The 16455-nt window shown below is 37.8% G+C and overlaps 3 protein-coding genes across 3 annotated transcripts; 2 read left to right on the top strand and 1 right to left on the bottom strand.

The window, feature by feature from the left end:
• Positions 1-6143: 6143 nt before the first annotated feature.
• On the top strand, positions 6144-6887 carry LOC120416532 (importin subunit alpha-3-like). Its single transcript, XM_039578249.2, has one exon. It carries the CDS (start codon positions 6144-6146, stop codon positions 6885-6887), a length of 744 nt encoding a protein of 247 aa, XP_039434183.1.
• A 68-nt stretch (positions 6888-6955) lies between these two features.
• LOC120416530 (uncharacterized) lies at positions 6956-8792 on the bottom strand. Its single transcript, XM_039578247.2, has 4 exons — positions 8625-8792; positions 7687-8565; positions 7246-7626; positions 6956-7188 (listed from the first exon to the last, which is right to left on the bottom strand). The coding sequence occupies exons 1-4, from the start codon at positions 8652-8654 to the stop codon at positions 6991-6993; spliced, it is 1488 nt and encodes a 495-aa protein (XP_039434181.1). The 5' UTR covers positions 8655-8792; the 3' UTR covers positions 6956-6990.
• LOC120416531 (uncharacterized) lies at positions 8789-10689 on the top strand. The gene is made up of 4 exons (XM_039578248.2): positions 8789-8942; positions 9000-9881; positions 9956-10297; positions 10353-10689. Exons 1-4 carry the CDS (start codon positions 8913-8915, stop codon positions 10542-10544), a joined length of 1446 nt encoding a protein of 481 aa, XP_039434182.1. The 5' UTR covers positions 8789-8912; the 3' UTR covers positions 10545-10689.
• Positions 10690-16455: the final 5766 nt, after the last annotated feature.

Raw genomic sequence — 16455 nt, 5'->3', positions numbered from 1 at the left:
TGTAATTGATGTTGTGGGAGTTGGGCCTCAGCTAATCTTGTAAAATTGATGGGCCCATGATTGGTTGGTGTTCTGTGGGGATATGCAAGTGCATTTTTAAAACTTTTGCTCGTATTTATGTAGGCTTAATGAATTTTCATGTTACAAGTGTTTAGCAAATATATATTTCTATCCGTCAACTAATGTTATTTTTTATTATTAAATATGTCTTTATTGAACATTCTTATAATAATTACATTTCTTTTACATGATAAGTGGTATGGCCTAATGCTCTTCATCTTTGTTGTATTTTTCGTTTTATTATTAACTGATCACATTTATTTATTTGCTTCAAATTGTTTTACATTATTGCATTGAATTGAATACATTTGGGTAAAAAAGAAAAAAAAAACACTTTAACAACTAATCCTAACCTAAAACTAAAAAAATAAATCCATTGCAATATTCAAAATCACTAGAACGAGTAAACTACGAACTGTATTTCAAGATGAATGCTCCTAGAGTTCTTACTTGTTCCTGGCGAGTTTTGCACCCACGCAGAGTTGTTGTCATCTCGATGAAAATGTTCAAAAGTTCTTGTGGTGAAAACAGGTCACTACTGCCTTCACCCGTTGATGTTGGTTGGTTTTCCCTCGGTTGCTGGCTGAAGCCTGGAGGTGTTGTTTTCTCTGCAACTTTTTGCCGCTGATTCAACGGCAACGGCTGCAGATTTGGAACCACTCGAACAGATCCCGCTCCAGGTGACGCCAAAGCAGGAAAATCCACGTCCGTGAAAGTTGGTGGTGTTTTGCGACGATTTGGTTGGTGCCTCGTCGTCGCTTGCTGCCGAATTTTTACAAACTCAGCACGTTTTGGGCAGCTTCGATTCTTGGTAGAATGGTCGCCGCCGCAATTGAAACATTTCGCTTCGATGTTCTCGTTGATTGTGTTGCAAGCTTGAGTTTTGTGCTCACCTCCGCAGGTTGCACAACGACTCTTGATGAAACAGTTCCTTCCACCATGTCCAAACTGCAAGCAGTTCGAACACTGTGTTACGTCACGGTGCACTGGACGATAACGTTCCCAAGTCACGATGATGTTGAAAATTGCCCGAACTGCTTTCAGCTCAGACGGCGTTGTCGATCCTCTCTCGAGATGAACCAGGTACAGTTGATCACGATACTTGATGTCCTTGTTGTGTCTCGTCATCTTGAAGACTTCGATCACGTCCAACTTAAGAGTTTTGAGCTCTTCTTTCAGCACACTCACATCCATGTCGTACAGGCCTCGGAGGACCTGTTTCATGGGGCGTTTACCTGGATCGTCATGGCTGTAGTATTCAATCTTTGTGTTGTTCAGGAAATCCTGAACGTAGTTGTAATCCTTTCTGCTAGGCAGCAGAATTTTGAGTCCATCAGCACACAAGCGAATGGAAGCTCGTAAAGCACCAGATTTGATAAACCCGGTCAGCCACTTTCGCACCGAATCCGATGACGATGTTTTCACAAAAATGGGTGGCAACTTTTCCCGTCGTTCAAATTCTTCCTTCTCGCTCACGTCCACAGGGAGGGTTGCGAACTGGTTTCCAGACAATTTTTGAACGTCCTTGCTCAAACTGCCTGGCTTTGCAGGTAGCGCTTCGGCATTCTTTAGCTTCTTCTAATCTGCCGATCCTGCTGGTGAGGACCGCCTCTTTTTCTTGCCCTGAGGCATTTTTGCACTTTTTAAGCACTTTTCAGCAAGGGTCCTGATTGCTCAAAATCAACCACTCCATTCGCGAGCACAAATAGCAGGCGACGCGATACTGCCCTGATGAATTCCTACCGTTTGTCACTTCTACACCATTCGCTCCCGAACACTCTCTGTTCTACTCTTCTTCTCTCTCTGATCGGCTCAGTCTCCGAACGGCTCAGGCTGGCCGAACGTCGTCGATCACTCTGAACTGAACACATTTTTTCTCTGATGCGCTGCGTTATACTCATTGATTTGGGTTGCCTAAAATCAATGTTATGAATTAAATTGTACATTTATTTTGATTTCATAACATTATAGACACCATTCAAAGAAACTTCCACCAAGAAAAAATCAAATTGATGGCAAACTGAGGGCGTGAAGACAAAAAGACTGCCGCGCTGGCATTTTGTGAGAATGGCTCTTCGCTGAGCATGTTAGTGTGTGAGTGTCGTCGAGCGACAGAGTAGGCAAATATTTTCACGATGTATTTGTTCGCTGAGTGAACAGTTCGGGCCACTCGCTAGCCTCTTGCAAGAATCAATCACTCTTGAATGCTAGCGGGTTGGAATAGGCGACGAATGGATAGGCGATGAGTGAGTGGTTTCTGTTCATTGAACCGAAAATCAGGACCCTTGCTTTTCAGGAGCTAAAATCCAGGAGTACCTCACTGAATGATGGTCCACAAGGGAATGTCAACTAATGTTGATTCATAGCATCTTGAGAATTTGCTTAGCATGGCTTTGGTATGCGCATTTGCTACTCTGGTTTTGACCAGGACTTCCAAAATTTGCTCTATAGACCACAAATCAAAAGTAGGAACCAATCATCTCCAAAGCTTTCATACGATTTTTTGGATATGGTTATATGGGTTGAACTGAAAAATTCGTATGAAAAGTGAGATATTGAACTCAGAAAATCATGATTTTTGGTTAGGGTGTGAGTTGTCAGGAGTTAGTAGTAACGATTCTATGACAATTTCCGGAATTCCATTTCCCGGAATGGACGTTTTCCGGAATGGACATTATCCGGAATGGACGTTTTCCGGAATGGACGTTATCCGGAATGGACAGTATCCGGAATGGACGTTATCCGGAATGAAATTTCCCGGAATGGACGTTTCCCGGAATGGACATTTCCCGAATTTTTTTTTATATTACCTGATATGAGAATGAATGGAATCTTGCCTACTCACTTACTTGTGGTTAAGAAATACTTAGTTTGTACTCCGTTGGTTTTGACAACAATATGAATATAAATACATGAATGATAAAAAGAAAGTGAAATGTTCGGACATGAACAATAGAAGCAAGTGTTGACTATTGAAACAATACTTTATCAACCACCACGAGATGTAACAATGTAGATCGATAGATATTAGATGTTTTTTACATTCTTTCAATTCTTTCATTTTTTTCCTTTCTTTTGTTAATCATTTGACTTATGTGACTAAATTCTACCATATCTAAATATATAAAAAAATTCGACGGTTTTGTTCGAACGCGAATCAGTTCAATACGGAGCGTCGGATCGAGGTGTTCTTTGTTGCGTTGGGTTCGAATCAGTCCAAGGAAGGTTCTTACACCAAAAAGTGACAACTTTGGTCGTTCTGGAACCGATTCCGGTAAATCTGCAGATTGTATGGGAAAAGTTACGTAAAATCAAATTTTGATCATAGGAGGCTGATAAGGTAAAAGCTAAAAACGTCAACAAACGAAAAAAGGCAGAACGAAGTTTGTCGGGTAAGGCTTGTTTTACTATAAAGCAGAATGATTATTTTCAAAGAAGGGAAAACCTCAAGAAAATAAAAAGCTTTTCAGAAAATCAATGTGTAATGTGTCCAGTCAAGAAAATAAATAGCTTGAGTGTATTTTTAAAGAATGAAAAACCTCAAGGAAAAATACATTATACATTGATTTTCTGAAAAGCTTTTTTTTTATCTTGAGATTTTCCCTTCTTTAAAAATACACGTTCTTTCATCAAAGTAATGGGATTTTATGTAAGATTTATCCCTTCTTTTGTTAATTCTACTAAATTTCAACTAGTTTTTGTTAAGGAACTCTGCACTATAAAGAAGAATGTGTTTTTTTTAAAGAAGGGAAATCCTCTAGAAAAAAAAGCTTTCAGAAAATCAATGCATAATGTATATTTTCTTGAGGTTTTCCCTTCTTTAAAAATACACGATCTTTAATCGATGTGATGGAATTTCGTGTAAGGGATTTCCCTTCTTGTGTTATTCAGTTGACTTTTGTGACTAACTTCTACCAAATTTTATTATAAAGCAGAATGTTTATTTTCAAAGAAGGGAAAACCTCTAGTAAATAAACAGCTTTTCAGAAAATCAATTTATAATGTGTACTTCCTTGAGGTTTTTCATTCTTTAAAAATACACTCAAGCTATAAATTTTCTTGGGGTTTTCCCTTCTTTGAAAATAATCACCCTGCTTTATAGTAAAATTTGGTAGAATTTGGTCACAATAGTGACCTGATTTACACAAGAAGGGAAATCTCTTACACGAAATTCCATCACATCGATTAAAGATCGTGTATTTTTGAAGAAGGGAAAACCTCACGAAAATATACATTATACATTGATTTTCTGAAAAGCTTTTCATGTCTGCCTGTGTGAATCAAACGGACCGCGCACTGGACTCACAATCGAGAGGTCACCGGTTCGAATCCCGAGGCAGACGCAAAATGTTGAAAAATAGGTTTTGGGCACCTATGCTTATGATTTTCTGAAAATCTTTTCATTTTTCTTCTTTGAAAATAAACATTCTGCTTTATAATAAAATTTGGTAGAATTTAGTCACAAAAGTCAACCGATTAACACAAGAAGGGAAATTCCTTACACGAAATTCCATCACATCGATTAAAGATCGTGTATTTTTAAAGAAGGGAAAACCTCAAGAAAATATACATTATGCATTGATTTTCTGAAAGCTTTTTTTTCTAGAGGATTTCCCTTCTTTAAAAAAACACATTCTTCTTTATAGTGCAGAGTTCCTTAACAAAAACTAGTTGAAATTTAGTAGAATTAACAAAAGAAGGGATAAATCTTACATAAAATCCCATTACTTTGATGAAAGAACGTGTATTTTTAAAGAAGGGAAAATCTCAAGATAAAAAAAGCTTTTCAGAAAATCAATGTATAATGTATTTTTCCTTGAGGTTTTTCATTCTTTAAAAATACACTCAAGCTATTTATTTTCTTGACTGGACACATTACACATTGATTTTCTGAAATGCTTTTTATTTTCTTGAGGTTTTCCCTTCTTTGAAAATAATCATTCTGCTTTATAGTAAAATATGGTAGAATTTAGTCACATAAGTCAAATGATTAACAAAAGAAAGGAAAAAAATGAAAGAATTGAAAGAATGTAAAAAACATCTAATATCTATCGATCTACATTGTTACATCTCGTGGTGGTTGATAAAGTATTGTTTCAATAGTCAACACTTGCTTCTATTGTTCATGTCCGAACATTTCACTTTCTTTTTATCATTCATGTATTCATATTCATTTTGTTGTCAAAACCAACGGAGTACAAACTAAGTATTTCTTAACCACAAGTAAGTGAGTAGGCAAGATTCCATTCATTCTCATATCAGGTAATATAAAAAAAAATTCGGGAAATGTCCATTCCGGGAAACGTCCATTCCGGGAAATTTCATTCCGGATAACGTCCATTCCGGATACTGTCCATTCCGGATAACGTCCATTCCGGAAAACGTCCATTCCGGATAATGTCCATTCCGGAAAACGTCCATTCCGGGAAATGGAATTCCGGAAATTGTCATAGAATCAGTAGTAACCTGTAATAACACGTGCAAATTGGAATAATATTAAATAAAAAGACACTCGACTCTTGAATAACATGAAGAACTTAAAAGAACTTAAAAGGTGAAAACCTTACGCTACTGGTTTAATAGCTTGTTCATTTAGTTCTGAAACTTCTGGTTGGATTCAAATCGAGATTATTTTGTAACACAACTACTCAACCGACACGCCGCATTCCGATCAACAATCTAATTAATTAAGGATTGATTTTATAACTTCTAGCGAGAAAAAAAGGAATAACCCTGCAAAGCAACCGCGTGGCCCCACTGCCGACCGCAATCGACTCCTTTCTTCAGAGAACTAGGCAAATTTTGTCTAAAACGAACCTACCCAAACTAAGGTTAAGGTGGGAAAACTAATCATAAAAGAGTTTTCTTGAATGAGCGTGTAGCAGAACTTTAAAAACGTGTTAAACAGAAACGTATTTTTGGTCAAGCGTGCAGAAGTGACGTTTGACAGAGCAAACCTCTTACACGTTAGTTTGGAAAAGATCAAGTTGGTCGTTGTGTTGTGGCTGGAAAAGTAAGTGAAAAGCGTGAAAATATTCTTATTTCTGCCATTATAATTCAACATTTTCAGTAATTTTGTAACAATGCACGACTCCCAAACCGACGCAACGATCCTCCTGTGGGTCCTGAACCGGCACAGCAGGTTTGTTGATGTGTCCGACAAAGACATGAGACAGCTGATCAAGAGCGGCCTAGTCCCGGCGATCGTTTCATCGCTGGCACACACCCAGGACCAGGTCAAGGTGGCAGCTTTGGAGGTCATCCACAACCTTTTTCGGACGTGGGATCTTGAGTACGACGTGGGAAGTCTTGTGCTACGCTGCGGAATCCTTTCGCACTATGGAGCGCTGTTGAGCCATCCGAACGACGCTGTTCGGAGCGAGGCACTACATGTTCTAACATTCGTTTGTATCTCTGAACGCTGGCTTGTTCGGGAGATTATCACCGAGGGCATACTGGGCAGGGTTGTCGACCTGCTGCGCAATGATCCTTTGACCCACGATGAGGCTGTCTATACACTCTCCCAGATTGTTCGCAAAGCGTCTCCAGTTCAACTCCTGGAGCTGATCAAGCATGGGGCCATTACGCTACTGCTTGAGGAGCTAGATTCCGACGGACGTGTTTCTAAATATGAAATACTAATGGATATCGGCGCAATGTTGAACCATAGTGAACCTTACACCGCGGACATCACAAGCATCATTCGAGAGTGCGGCGGGCTAGCTTCGATCGTGCACTTGGCAGGTCACGGAGACGAGTGGGAAGGCGACGAAGCTAAGGAAATCATTGCGAAATTCTTTCCTTCAGCGCAAAATGAAGCTGACTAAAAGTAAGAATTGATTGAAACGAACAATAAAGGTTTGAGCAAACTACAGTATTTTGTATTTATTATTTCAAATGGATTGAACCAAAAAGAACCTGCTCAAATCACTACCCAAACAGCGTCGTATCCACGGGCTCCAAATAAAAGAACTGCAAATCCGGCCGCACGCGTGCCACTTCCTGCCGGATGGTGCGATGCCAAACGGCAACGAAGATCTTCCTCAGCGTCAAAATGCGCGTTCGGAGATTAGCCAACAGCAGTTCGAATTCCGCCAGCGGCATGACCACGGGCAAGAACTGAGAATGCTGTTTATGGTATGGTTAGTATGATTCAGGTCATCTCAATGTGTTGTGTAGCCTTACCATGTTTTCGATGCTAACCGTTGGCGCTGGCAATCGCTTGAACCACTCGCCGAGCCAGACCTGCCTGGAGATGTTTTCGAAGCTTATGTGAAAGCGCTGCAACTGCGTGAGCAAGTGAATCGCACCGAATGCTGTTTCGGTTAGTTCTACGGCCGAGTGTATCTTCAGGTGTAAATCGGCAAGTTGCGGAAATCCGTTGCAGAGGCAAACGATCGCATCGTCGTCGAGAAAGGCATCTTGGTCCACGGTGAGTTTGGTGAGATTCGGAGCTCGCTGGACGAATCGGGAGTAGATCCGATCGCCGGTTAGTCCGTAGAGGAACAGATAGCGAACCGCCGGTAGCTGCGGGACATCATCTATGCGACCTCCGAAGAACAGTTTCTGGATTGGGCAAAAGTTCAACGTTAGCAAGTTGCAAGTTAAAACATTTCAAATGTCTACCTTCAGAGCCGGAAGCTTGACGCGGTCATCAAATGGAACATAGTGATCAGATCGTAGAGCCAGGACTTCGAGATTCGGCAAATCGACGACTGCGCGAGCAACATCATGGCAGGGACAATCGGTAAATAGCTCCAAGTGACGAAGCCGTTGCGCGTGTTTGAAAAATTGATCGAGCGGGATTGGATGGGCGGAAACGCAACCAGTCTCCATTCGCATGGACAAATGCGTCAATTTTGGACATTTCAGGTGGTTGAAGCTCTTCTCATAGTCAAGATGAAAAATCTCCAGCCTTTCGAGGTGATCCGCGTAGTGGCTTATGATAACATCGCCTTGATAACAAATGGAAACCTTCAAGCGGACAACCTTAGGAACTTTGCGTAAGAACCAAGTGTAAAATTGCATTGGCAGTTGGTTAAAATTTACGAAATGCAAGTGTTCCATGTTTGCCAGAGGGACCACCTTACGAGAGGTCAAATTCAATTCCAAGCCGGTGTCGTCTTGGACATTGTTCGCAAAAATGGTCAAGAACAGCACACGCGGACCCAAAGCGTCCACGAACCGCACAATCCGCTTCAAATCGTACTTGTAAAAGCGTAGCTCAACATCCGTAACGTGCATAAACCGTGCCAAAATCCACAAACCGGTACGGTCGCCAATATCCGTCGTCTCGCAGGAACTTTCAGGAAAATCCAGAGCCACTGCCTCGTACTGACGGGAAGATCGGCACAAAATGCCGCGCACGCCCCGGTCTCCGTCATCGTACAAGCCAATGCGCAGTCGAAGCGTCGGTACGATCAACTGGTCCCAGCGGCGACACACGCTGGACACGGCCTGGGCGTTGGCGGTTTCCCCGAGGAGCCGGAAGATGAGCAGGAGCAGCTGGAAGGAAAACGGGCGTTTGTGAGCTGTAATACAGCCGGATTAATTCATCAAATTACCTCGTTTGGCAAATCGTTGATTGTGGCCATCTTTGCGGTTGGAAGTCTCGAACGGAACAGATCACACGCCGGTCAAGTAAACACAGTGAACACTTTTGGCGCCAATTTGCAAGTGGCTGATTTGACAGTTTAGCATGTTCAGCACTTCGGCAGTTTTACACCGTTTTACTTAAAACAATTTAGCGTACAACTGACAGACCGATTGTTGTTTGTTTTGAACTTACACGAACCAAAGCTCGTTCGCTTGGTCGCAACTTCCGGTCCCGCAAACCGTAAATCCGCTTCAAGATGGCCACCATCAACGACCTGCCGAACGAGGTAACTATCGGCGGTTCCGTAGGTCAACCCAATTTAGAACCATTTGTTTTTTTCCAGATCCTTCTGCACATCTTCACCTACCTCCGGTGGCGCCTGAAGCCAGTGTCCTGCGTGTGCCGCCGCTGGGACTGGTTGGTCGTTCCACGTCTGCGACTGTTAGTACGTTCGTGTGATGACGTGGACCAGGGCGGGCACAGTTTTTTGCGCCGATCGAACCGACAGTATGAAAGGTTAATGTTTTCATTCTCTGGAAAAACGGACGAGGCACAGGCGGCTCAAGACCAGACGGCTTTGTGGGTGTTGAGACAATTTCCTCACGTTAAGGAGGTTTACTGTAGCTTTGACGATACTAATTTGATGCGAATACTGATGTTCCTGGATGGATTAGGCCCGAACGTCCAACGGTTGACTTTATTTCTTTCTATGTTTTCTCGATTCAGTGGCGAATTGGAACCATTTGAGGCACCCAGTGATACTGTTTCCACGCCAAACATGCAAAAAGTTCTCTTTGTTAACATGAATGGTCCTCCGTCTAAGCTCATCTACAATTGGTTTCAACGGAATGCACCCAATGTTGATGAATTGGAATTTCACAACTGCGACCAAGCTGAATTCATGATAACTCACTACTCAGGACAATTAAAGAGACTTAAAATTGAGCACTTTTTCTCTCAAGCAAACTACAATCACCTTAAATGTCCAAAATTGGTACATTTTACCTTTGAAATTGAGATTGGTTCAGCTAGTGGAAAACCGATTCAGCTTGATGCATTTCTCCAAAACGCTTCTCGAATCCGTCACTTTGAACTGCGAACAAGTCCTCCATGCCAAGCTGCGGTACGTGCAGCTAGCCAGCTGTCGAACCTTGAGGTGCTGACCCTGGGTTCTGGAATTGAAACAATCTCATTTGAAGAACACGACAAATTTGCAACTTTGAAGGTAGGAATTAAAATTGATTTTAAATTGTAGTTACTAACGAACTTGCCCCTCAACCAATGAACGATGTTCCGCAGCTTCCAGTGGCCCGGAAGTTAACCATCCTCAAACCCACGAGTGACCGGTTCTACGCTCGCCTGATCTTCCGCGCCCCAAATCTTACCCACCTCGTCGTAGAAAAGGATATCTTCCTCAACAGCGAATCGATCGTATCGATCTGCACCGGACTAAGGCAGCTAACCGACTTACGCCTCAAAATCCACCCAAAGGCCCAACTTGCCCTGAAGGCGTTCAGATCAATTCATTTGCTGAAAAAATTGCAGCACTTTTACATCAGCCTCGAGGACATCACCCAGCAGAGGTGGCTCGGCTGTTGGTTCAAGAAGCTGTACGCCCCATCGGTCAGCATAGAGTGCGAGGTAAGTCTTAAAACAAAAAAAACCATCATCTTACGCCGCCGTTCTCCCCGCCTAGTACTGCTTCGCGACCCTGCCGCTGAAGGACTTCAAGCTGCTGCTGGCGAACCGGCGGACGCGCGTTCTCCAGCTGAAGCGAATCAACGTCGCCGAATGGCACCGCACCGGTAGTGTCCGGCGGGAGACTGCCCTGTTGCGGCCGGACTTGCAGCTGCTGTATCTGGACCCGGTGCAGCGGATGTGGTATTGATGCGCTTTCAGTGAGTAATTTAATTGTTTAGCTTTTCAAGCACTTTGACAAATTTCAATCTTTCATCGTTCATAAAATGCATAATTTTTCTGCAGTTTTCAATAAATAATACAAAAATCGTTAATGTTAACATAAGCTGAGTAATTTTTTAACTGAATCTGCTTTGTAAATTCCTGCCCCGATACTTCAAGGGTGCTCCTCTTAAGAGAACTGGGAAAGATTTACTTTTTGACTTCCTCACCTTACTGAGACAAGGCTATAAAATCACTCGAAAATCGAAATTCTTAATTTGACCTCCTAGACCCACCTTCATGTATACGTATCGACTCAGAATCAAATTCTGAGCAAATGTCTGTGTGTGGGATGCTGATAAAAAAAATTGCACTGGATTATCTCGGCACTGGCTAAACCGATTTGGACCGTTTTGGTCTCATTCAATCCGTTTTGGAGTCTTATAAGTCGTGGTCGAATGGTTACGCTGTCCGCTTTGTAAGCGATTCCCATCTGCTCCAACCTTCCATCGGATGAGGAAGTAAAATGTCGGTCCCGGCCTTGGTCTCCATGCCATAAGTACAAACAACACACCAAACCAAGCCTACTCCGGTGGAATCGCTGGCGCCGGCTGGACTCGCAATCCAAAGGTCGTCAGTTCAAACACTGGGGTGGAAGGTTCCTTGGAGTAGAAAGAGGTTTGGGTGCTCTCCCCTTTCAAGCCTTCGGACTTCTAGGTTCGAGCAGAAACTTGCAACAGAGACCACAAAAGACCCGGGGGTCGTTAATGTGGATGGTTTGATTTTTTGAAGTCGCTATTGAAAATTATAAAGTTTAGTTAAGGACTTCAAAAGTTATGCTAAAAAAACGATTTTAACAAAAGTCCGGAAGATTGTAAAAAGGGTCCCCGTCATGTTATACATTTTTAGAAAGGTATTCAAAAGACCTTTCCAACGAGTTCAAAAGATTGAAGATCTGACAACCCTATCAAAAGTTATAAGCACTTAAGTGTTACTTATGAACTTTTTAGAGACCGGATCTCAGATATTTTGACAAAAACGTTGTCCGGATCTGTCATGCAACCTGTCATTGGAAATAAAAGACCTTTTCAACGAGTTCAAAAGATTGTAGATCTGACAACCCTGTCAAAAGTTATAAGCACATAAAAAAAAACGAAGTTGGCCATCATTGCTAGTACCAACGACTAGTGTCTGAAGATCTGAAGATCTGACTACCCATTCTGATGGTATGAATAATGAGTCAAGTTAATAGAACACTGAAAGGCCCGTTTTTTTGTTTCTATTTTGGATAGCATTACCCTCTAAATGCGAGGAAGGCACCAACCACTTAAGGGTGGATAAGTAACGAAATAAAAAAAAGTGATCAGAAATGGGTTTTAAAGCGTTTTTGAAGTTAAAAAGGAACGACAAACTCCAAAGTAAACAAACAAAAAAACAAATGTTCAAAAAATGAAATTCGAGTTCAAAAATAAAAACATTGGTTCACAAATTTGGGAAATCTAAAATTTAGAAAGTAAAAATAGAAATATGTAGATACCTACAAGTAAAAATATCAAAACTTTAAAAAATCTGAATTTTTAAAATTAAAAAATACGAATATTGATCCAAAGAAGTCTGAAATTTAATTCAATTCAATTGTATTTTTATTAGAATTTAACAGTTCTGATCCAAGTATTACATTTGCAATTCAGAGATTTGGAGAACCTTTCAACTGAGATGAATTCATAGGCCTTTTCGGGGAGGATACATATTTCTACGTTTAGATTTTGCTAACTGGGTGTTCTTTTAGGGAAAATAAATTTTGAGAAAAAACCCTAGATCTATGTGAAGTCTGAAATTCTAACATTCAAAAATTCAAAAAAAAAACATAGGTGTTCAACAATGTTACAAAATAAAAATCAAAGAATTTATACGTATTTCCAAAAACTTTCAAATATAAAAATGAATAAATTAATAAAAAAAAAATTAATTTAAAATTATTAAATTCTAAAATCACAAATTCAGAAATCAATAAAAATATTTAAGGTTTTAAAAATTTAAGAATTTCATAGTTTCAGAATTTAAGAATTTAATAATTAAAGAATTTCAGAGTTTCAGAATTTAAGAATTTAAGAATTTAAGAATTTAAGAACTTAAGAACTTAAGAATTTAAGAATTTAAGAATTTAAGAATTTAAGAATTTAAGAATTTAAGAATTTAAGAATTTAAGAATTTAAGAATTTAAGAATTTAAGAATTTAAGAATTTAAGAATTTAAGAATTTAAGAATTTAAGAATTTAGGAATTTAAGAATTTAAGAATTTAAGAATTTAAGAATTTAAGAATTTAAGAATTTAAGAATTTAAGAATTTAAGAATTTAAGAATTTAAGAATTTAAGAATTTAAGAATTTAAGAATTTAAGAATTTAAGAATTTAAGAATTTTTGAATTTAAGAATTTAAGAATTTAAGAATTTAAGAATTTAAGAATTTAAGAATTTAAGAATTTAAGAATTTAAGAATTTAAGAATTTAAAAATTTAAGAATTTAAGAATTTAAGAATTTAAGAATTTAAAAATTTAAGAATTTAAGAATTTAAGAATTTAAGAATTTAAGAATTTAAGAATTTAAGAATTTAAGAATTTAAGAATTTAAGAATTTAAGAATTTAAGAATTTAAGAATTTAAGAATTTAAGAATTTAAGAATTTAAGAATTTAAGAATTTAAGAATTTAAGAATTTAAGAATTTAAGAATTTAAGAATTTAAGAATTTAAGAATTTAAGAATTTAAGAATTTAAGAATTTAAGAATTTAAGAATTTAAGAATTTAAGAATTTAAGAATTTAAGAATTTAAGAATTTAAGAATTTAAGAATTTAAGAATTTAAGAATTGAAGAATTTAAGAATTTAAGAATTTAAGAATTTCAGAATTTCAGAATTTCAGAATTTCAGAATTTCAGAATTTCAGAATTTCAGAATTTCAGAATTTCAGAATTTCAGAATTTCAGAATTTAAGAATTTAAGAATTTAAGAATTTAAAAATTTAAGAATTTAAGAATTTAAGAATTTAAGAATTTAAGAATTTAAGAATTTAAGAATTTAAGAATTTAAGAATTTAAGAATTTAAGAATTTAAGAATTTAAGAATTTAAGAATTTAAGAATTTAAGAACTTAAGAATTTAAGAATTTAAGAATTTAAGAATTTAAGAATTTAAGAATTTAAGAATTTAAGAATTTAAGAATTTAAGAATTTAAGAATTTAAGAATTTAAGAATTTATGAATTTAAGAATTTAAGAATTCTAGCAAAACAATTCCAAAGGGCCGTTGTGGGTTTGTAAACAAAGAGTGTATCCCTTTCATGCCAGATGTAAACATCCTCTAGCGTAAGCAGGACACACTCTTTGTTTACAAACCCACAACGGCCCTTTGGCATTGTTTTGCTAGAATTTAAGAATTTAAGAATCTAAAAATTTAAGAATTTTAGAATTTAAGAATTTAAAAATTTAAGAATTTAAGAATTTAAGAATTTGAGAACTTAAGAATTCAAGAATTTAAGAATTCTGGAGTTTTTTTTGAAAAGGTCCAATAAACCAAATTTCCAGTTTTTGCTTTTTGGGTGTTTTTAGAACCGCCTTGAGTCAGGGGTATTGAAAAACACCCAAAAAGCAAAAACTGAAAATTTGGTTTATTGGTCCTTTTCAAAAAAAACTCCAGAATTTAAGAATTTAAAAATTTAAGAATTTTAGAATTTAAGACTTTAATAAAAATGGAATCTTAGACTGTTAGAATTTTAGAATTTGAGAATGTAAGAGAATTTAAGAAGAATTTTAGAATTTCAGGAGAATTAAAAAAATAGAAGTTTAGGATTTTAAAATTTTAGAATTTAGAACATTGGATAATATTTTTTTTAATTTCTTAAATTTTTAAATTTTTGAATTTTTAAACTTCAGTATATATTTTTTTCAATTTTTAAATTTAAAATTTCCTCAATTTTACAGTATATGTGAATTATAAATTATTTGGATAAATATTTGAATCTTTTTATTCCCAAGAACCTAAAAAAGAAGCGCTCAAACCGAACTGTCAACCTTCCATGGGAATGGAGTTCACGAAATCTTGGATGCTTCGTTGTGAACGTTAATGTCAGCAATTTAAGCTTATTTTTAGGACTTAAGAGGCAGTATTTGTAGATTCTGCTCGGTTTGTTCTAGAGGTCGTATCGAGTTGCTCCGATTTGGATGAAACTTTCAGCGTTTGTTTGTCTATGCATGAGATGAACTCATGCCAAATATGAGCCCTCTACGACAAAGGGAAGTGGGGTAAAACGGGCATTGAAGTTTGAGGTCCAAAACACATGAAAATTCTTTAAATTGCTCGCATTTCCGTAAAACTTCATCAATACCAACTCTCTTAGATGCATTCGAAAGGTCTTTTGAAGCCCTTCAAAATGTGCTATAGACATCCAGGATTGGTTTGACTTTTTCTCATAGCTTTTGCAAATTACTGTTAAAAATTGATTTTTTTAAAACCTTAATAACTTTTGGCAACAGCCTCCAACACCCATACTCCCATAGGTCAAAAGTTAGAGAATTTCATGGACTATAAGCCTACGGTATTAACTTTTTGGCCAATCGCAGTTTTTCTCATAGTTTTTCGATTTTTCTAGAACAAACATTTTACAACGTCAGTTTTTGCTCTGTAGGCCTCCATAGCGGCACTTTTTGGTCTCAATTTTGACATATTCGGAATCCTCAGAAAATTTTACATTAGATTGAGGTGTTGGAATTTTGAATTTGATTGGAAAAAATGCCATTTAGAATTAATTAAAATATTATTTAGAATTTTGTCGGATTAGGGGTAAACAAGTTTTCGCCTACTTGATACAGCATTTGACGTATTGATCATAGGGTAAATAAGATCTATTTCTTTTTTCAAAAATGTTTTATTTCATTATTTTTTAAATCAAAATTACAACTCCAATACTTCTAACTTACGTGAAATTGACCGAGGATTCCGAATATGACAAAATTGAGACCAAAAAGTGCCGTCTTCTTGGCCTACAGGGCAAAAACTAACGTTGTAAAATGTTTGTTCTAGAAAAATCGAAAAACTATGAGAAAAACTGCGATTGGCCAAAAAGTTAATACCGTAGGCTTATAGTCCATGAAATTCCCTAACTTTTGACCTATGGGAGTATGGGTGTTGGAGGCTGTTGCCAAAAGTTATTAAGGTTTTAAAAAAATCAATTTTTAACAGTAATTTGCAAAAGCTATGAGAAAAAGTCAAACCAATCCTGGATGTCTATAGCACATTTTGAAGGGCTTCAAAAGACCTTTCGAATGCATCTAAGAGAGTTCGGATTGATGAAGTTTTACGGAAATGCGAGCAATTTTAAGAATTTTCATGTGTTTTGGACCTCAAACTTCAATGCCCGTTTTACCCCACTTTCCTTTGTCGTAGAGGGCTCATATTTGGCATGAGTTCATCTCATGCATAGACAAACAAACGCTGAAAGTTTCATCCAAATCGGATCACCTCGATACGACCTGTTTCACATCGGTGAAAAACTCGCTCTTAATTGCTTCTCACTCACGAAAAGTGCTATCGAGAAATTAAAAAGAGAGATGCGAGCCGGTAACATGAAGTGAAACTTTCCCAACTGGCATGGAAAACTTCACAGAAGCTTGACAGAAAGTTTAACATCATGTTGCACTTTTAATTTCTCGATCAGAGCTAACTCTTTTCCAGCTTTGTGGCTTTGTCAGAACTCTGGCAGAATCGTGCTAAAACGCCGTGACTGGGAACCGTTTGAAGACTCTGCTGGGTTGGTGTCTCCACTTACACCTTATGTTTGTCTTGGCTCATATTCACCACTCCCCCAGTTTAAAAAAAAAAAATCGTTGCTGTGCAGAATCCCCCTCC

Source organism: Culex pipiens, chromosome 3 (assembly GCF_016801865.2).
Source record: "Culex pipiens pallens isolate TS chromosome 3, TS_CPP_V2, whole genome shotgun sequence".
Lineage (NCBI taxonomy): Eukaryota > Metazoa > Arthropoda > Insecta > Diptera > Culicidae > Culex > Culex pipiens.
Note: the sequence above shows the minus strand (reverse complement) of the source record. Positions and strands in the feature narration are given on the sequence as shown.

What these genes read in the sequence shown, in the direction of transcription:
- LOC120416532 (XM_039578249.2), top strand. Translation starts at nt 6,144, where the DNA reads ATGCACGACTCCCAAACCGACGCAACGATCCTCCTGTGGGTCCTGAAC.
- LOC120416530 (XM_039578247.2), bottom strand. Translation starts at nt 8,654, where the DNA reads ATGGCCACAATCAACGATTTGCCAAACGAG. An exon ending in TCAACGATTTGCCAAACGAG is followed by an intron (nt 8,566 to 8,624) that starts GTAATTTGATGA and finishes TTTTCCTTCCAG; the next exon opens with CTGCTCCTGCTCATCTTCCG. An exon ending in TCAAGCTTCCGGCTCTGAAG is followed by an intron (nt 7,627 to 7,686) that starts GTAGACATTTGA and finishes TGCCCAATCCAG; the next exon opens with AAACTGTTCTTCGGAGGTCG.
- LOC120416531 (XM_039578248.2), top strand. Translation starts at nt 8,913, where the DNA reads ATGGCCACCATCAACGACCTGCCGAACGAG. An exon ending in ACAAATTTGCAACTTTGAAG is followed by an intron (nt 9,882 to 9,955) that starts GTAGGAATTAAA and finishes GATGTTCCGCAG; the next exon opens with CTTCCAGTGGCCCGGAAGTT. An exon ending in CGGTCAGCATAGAGTGCGAG is followed by an intron (nt 10,298 to 10,352) that starts GTAAGTCTTAAA and finishes CTCCCCGCCTAG; the next exon opens with TACTGCTTCGCGACCCTGCC.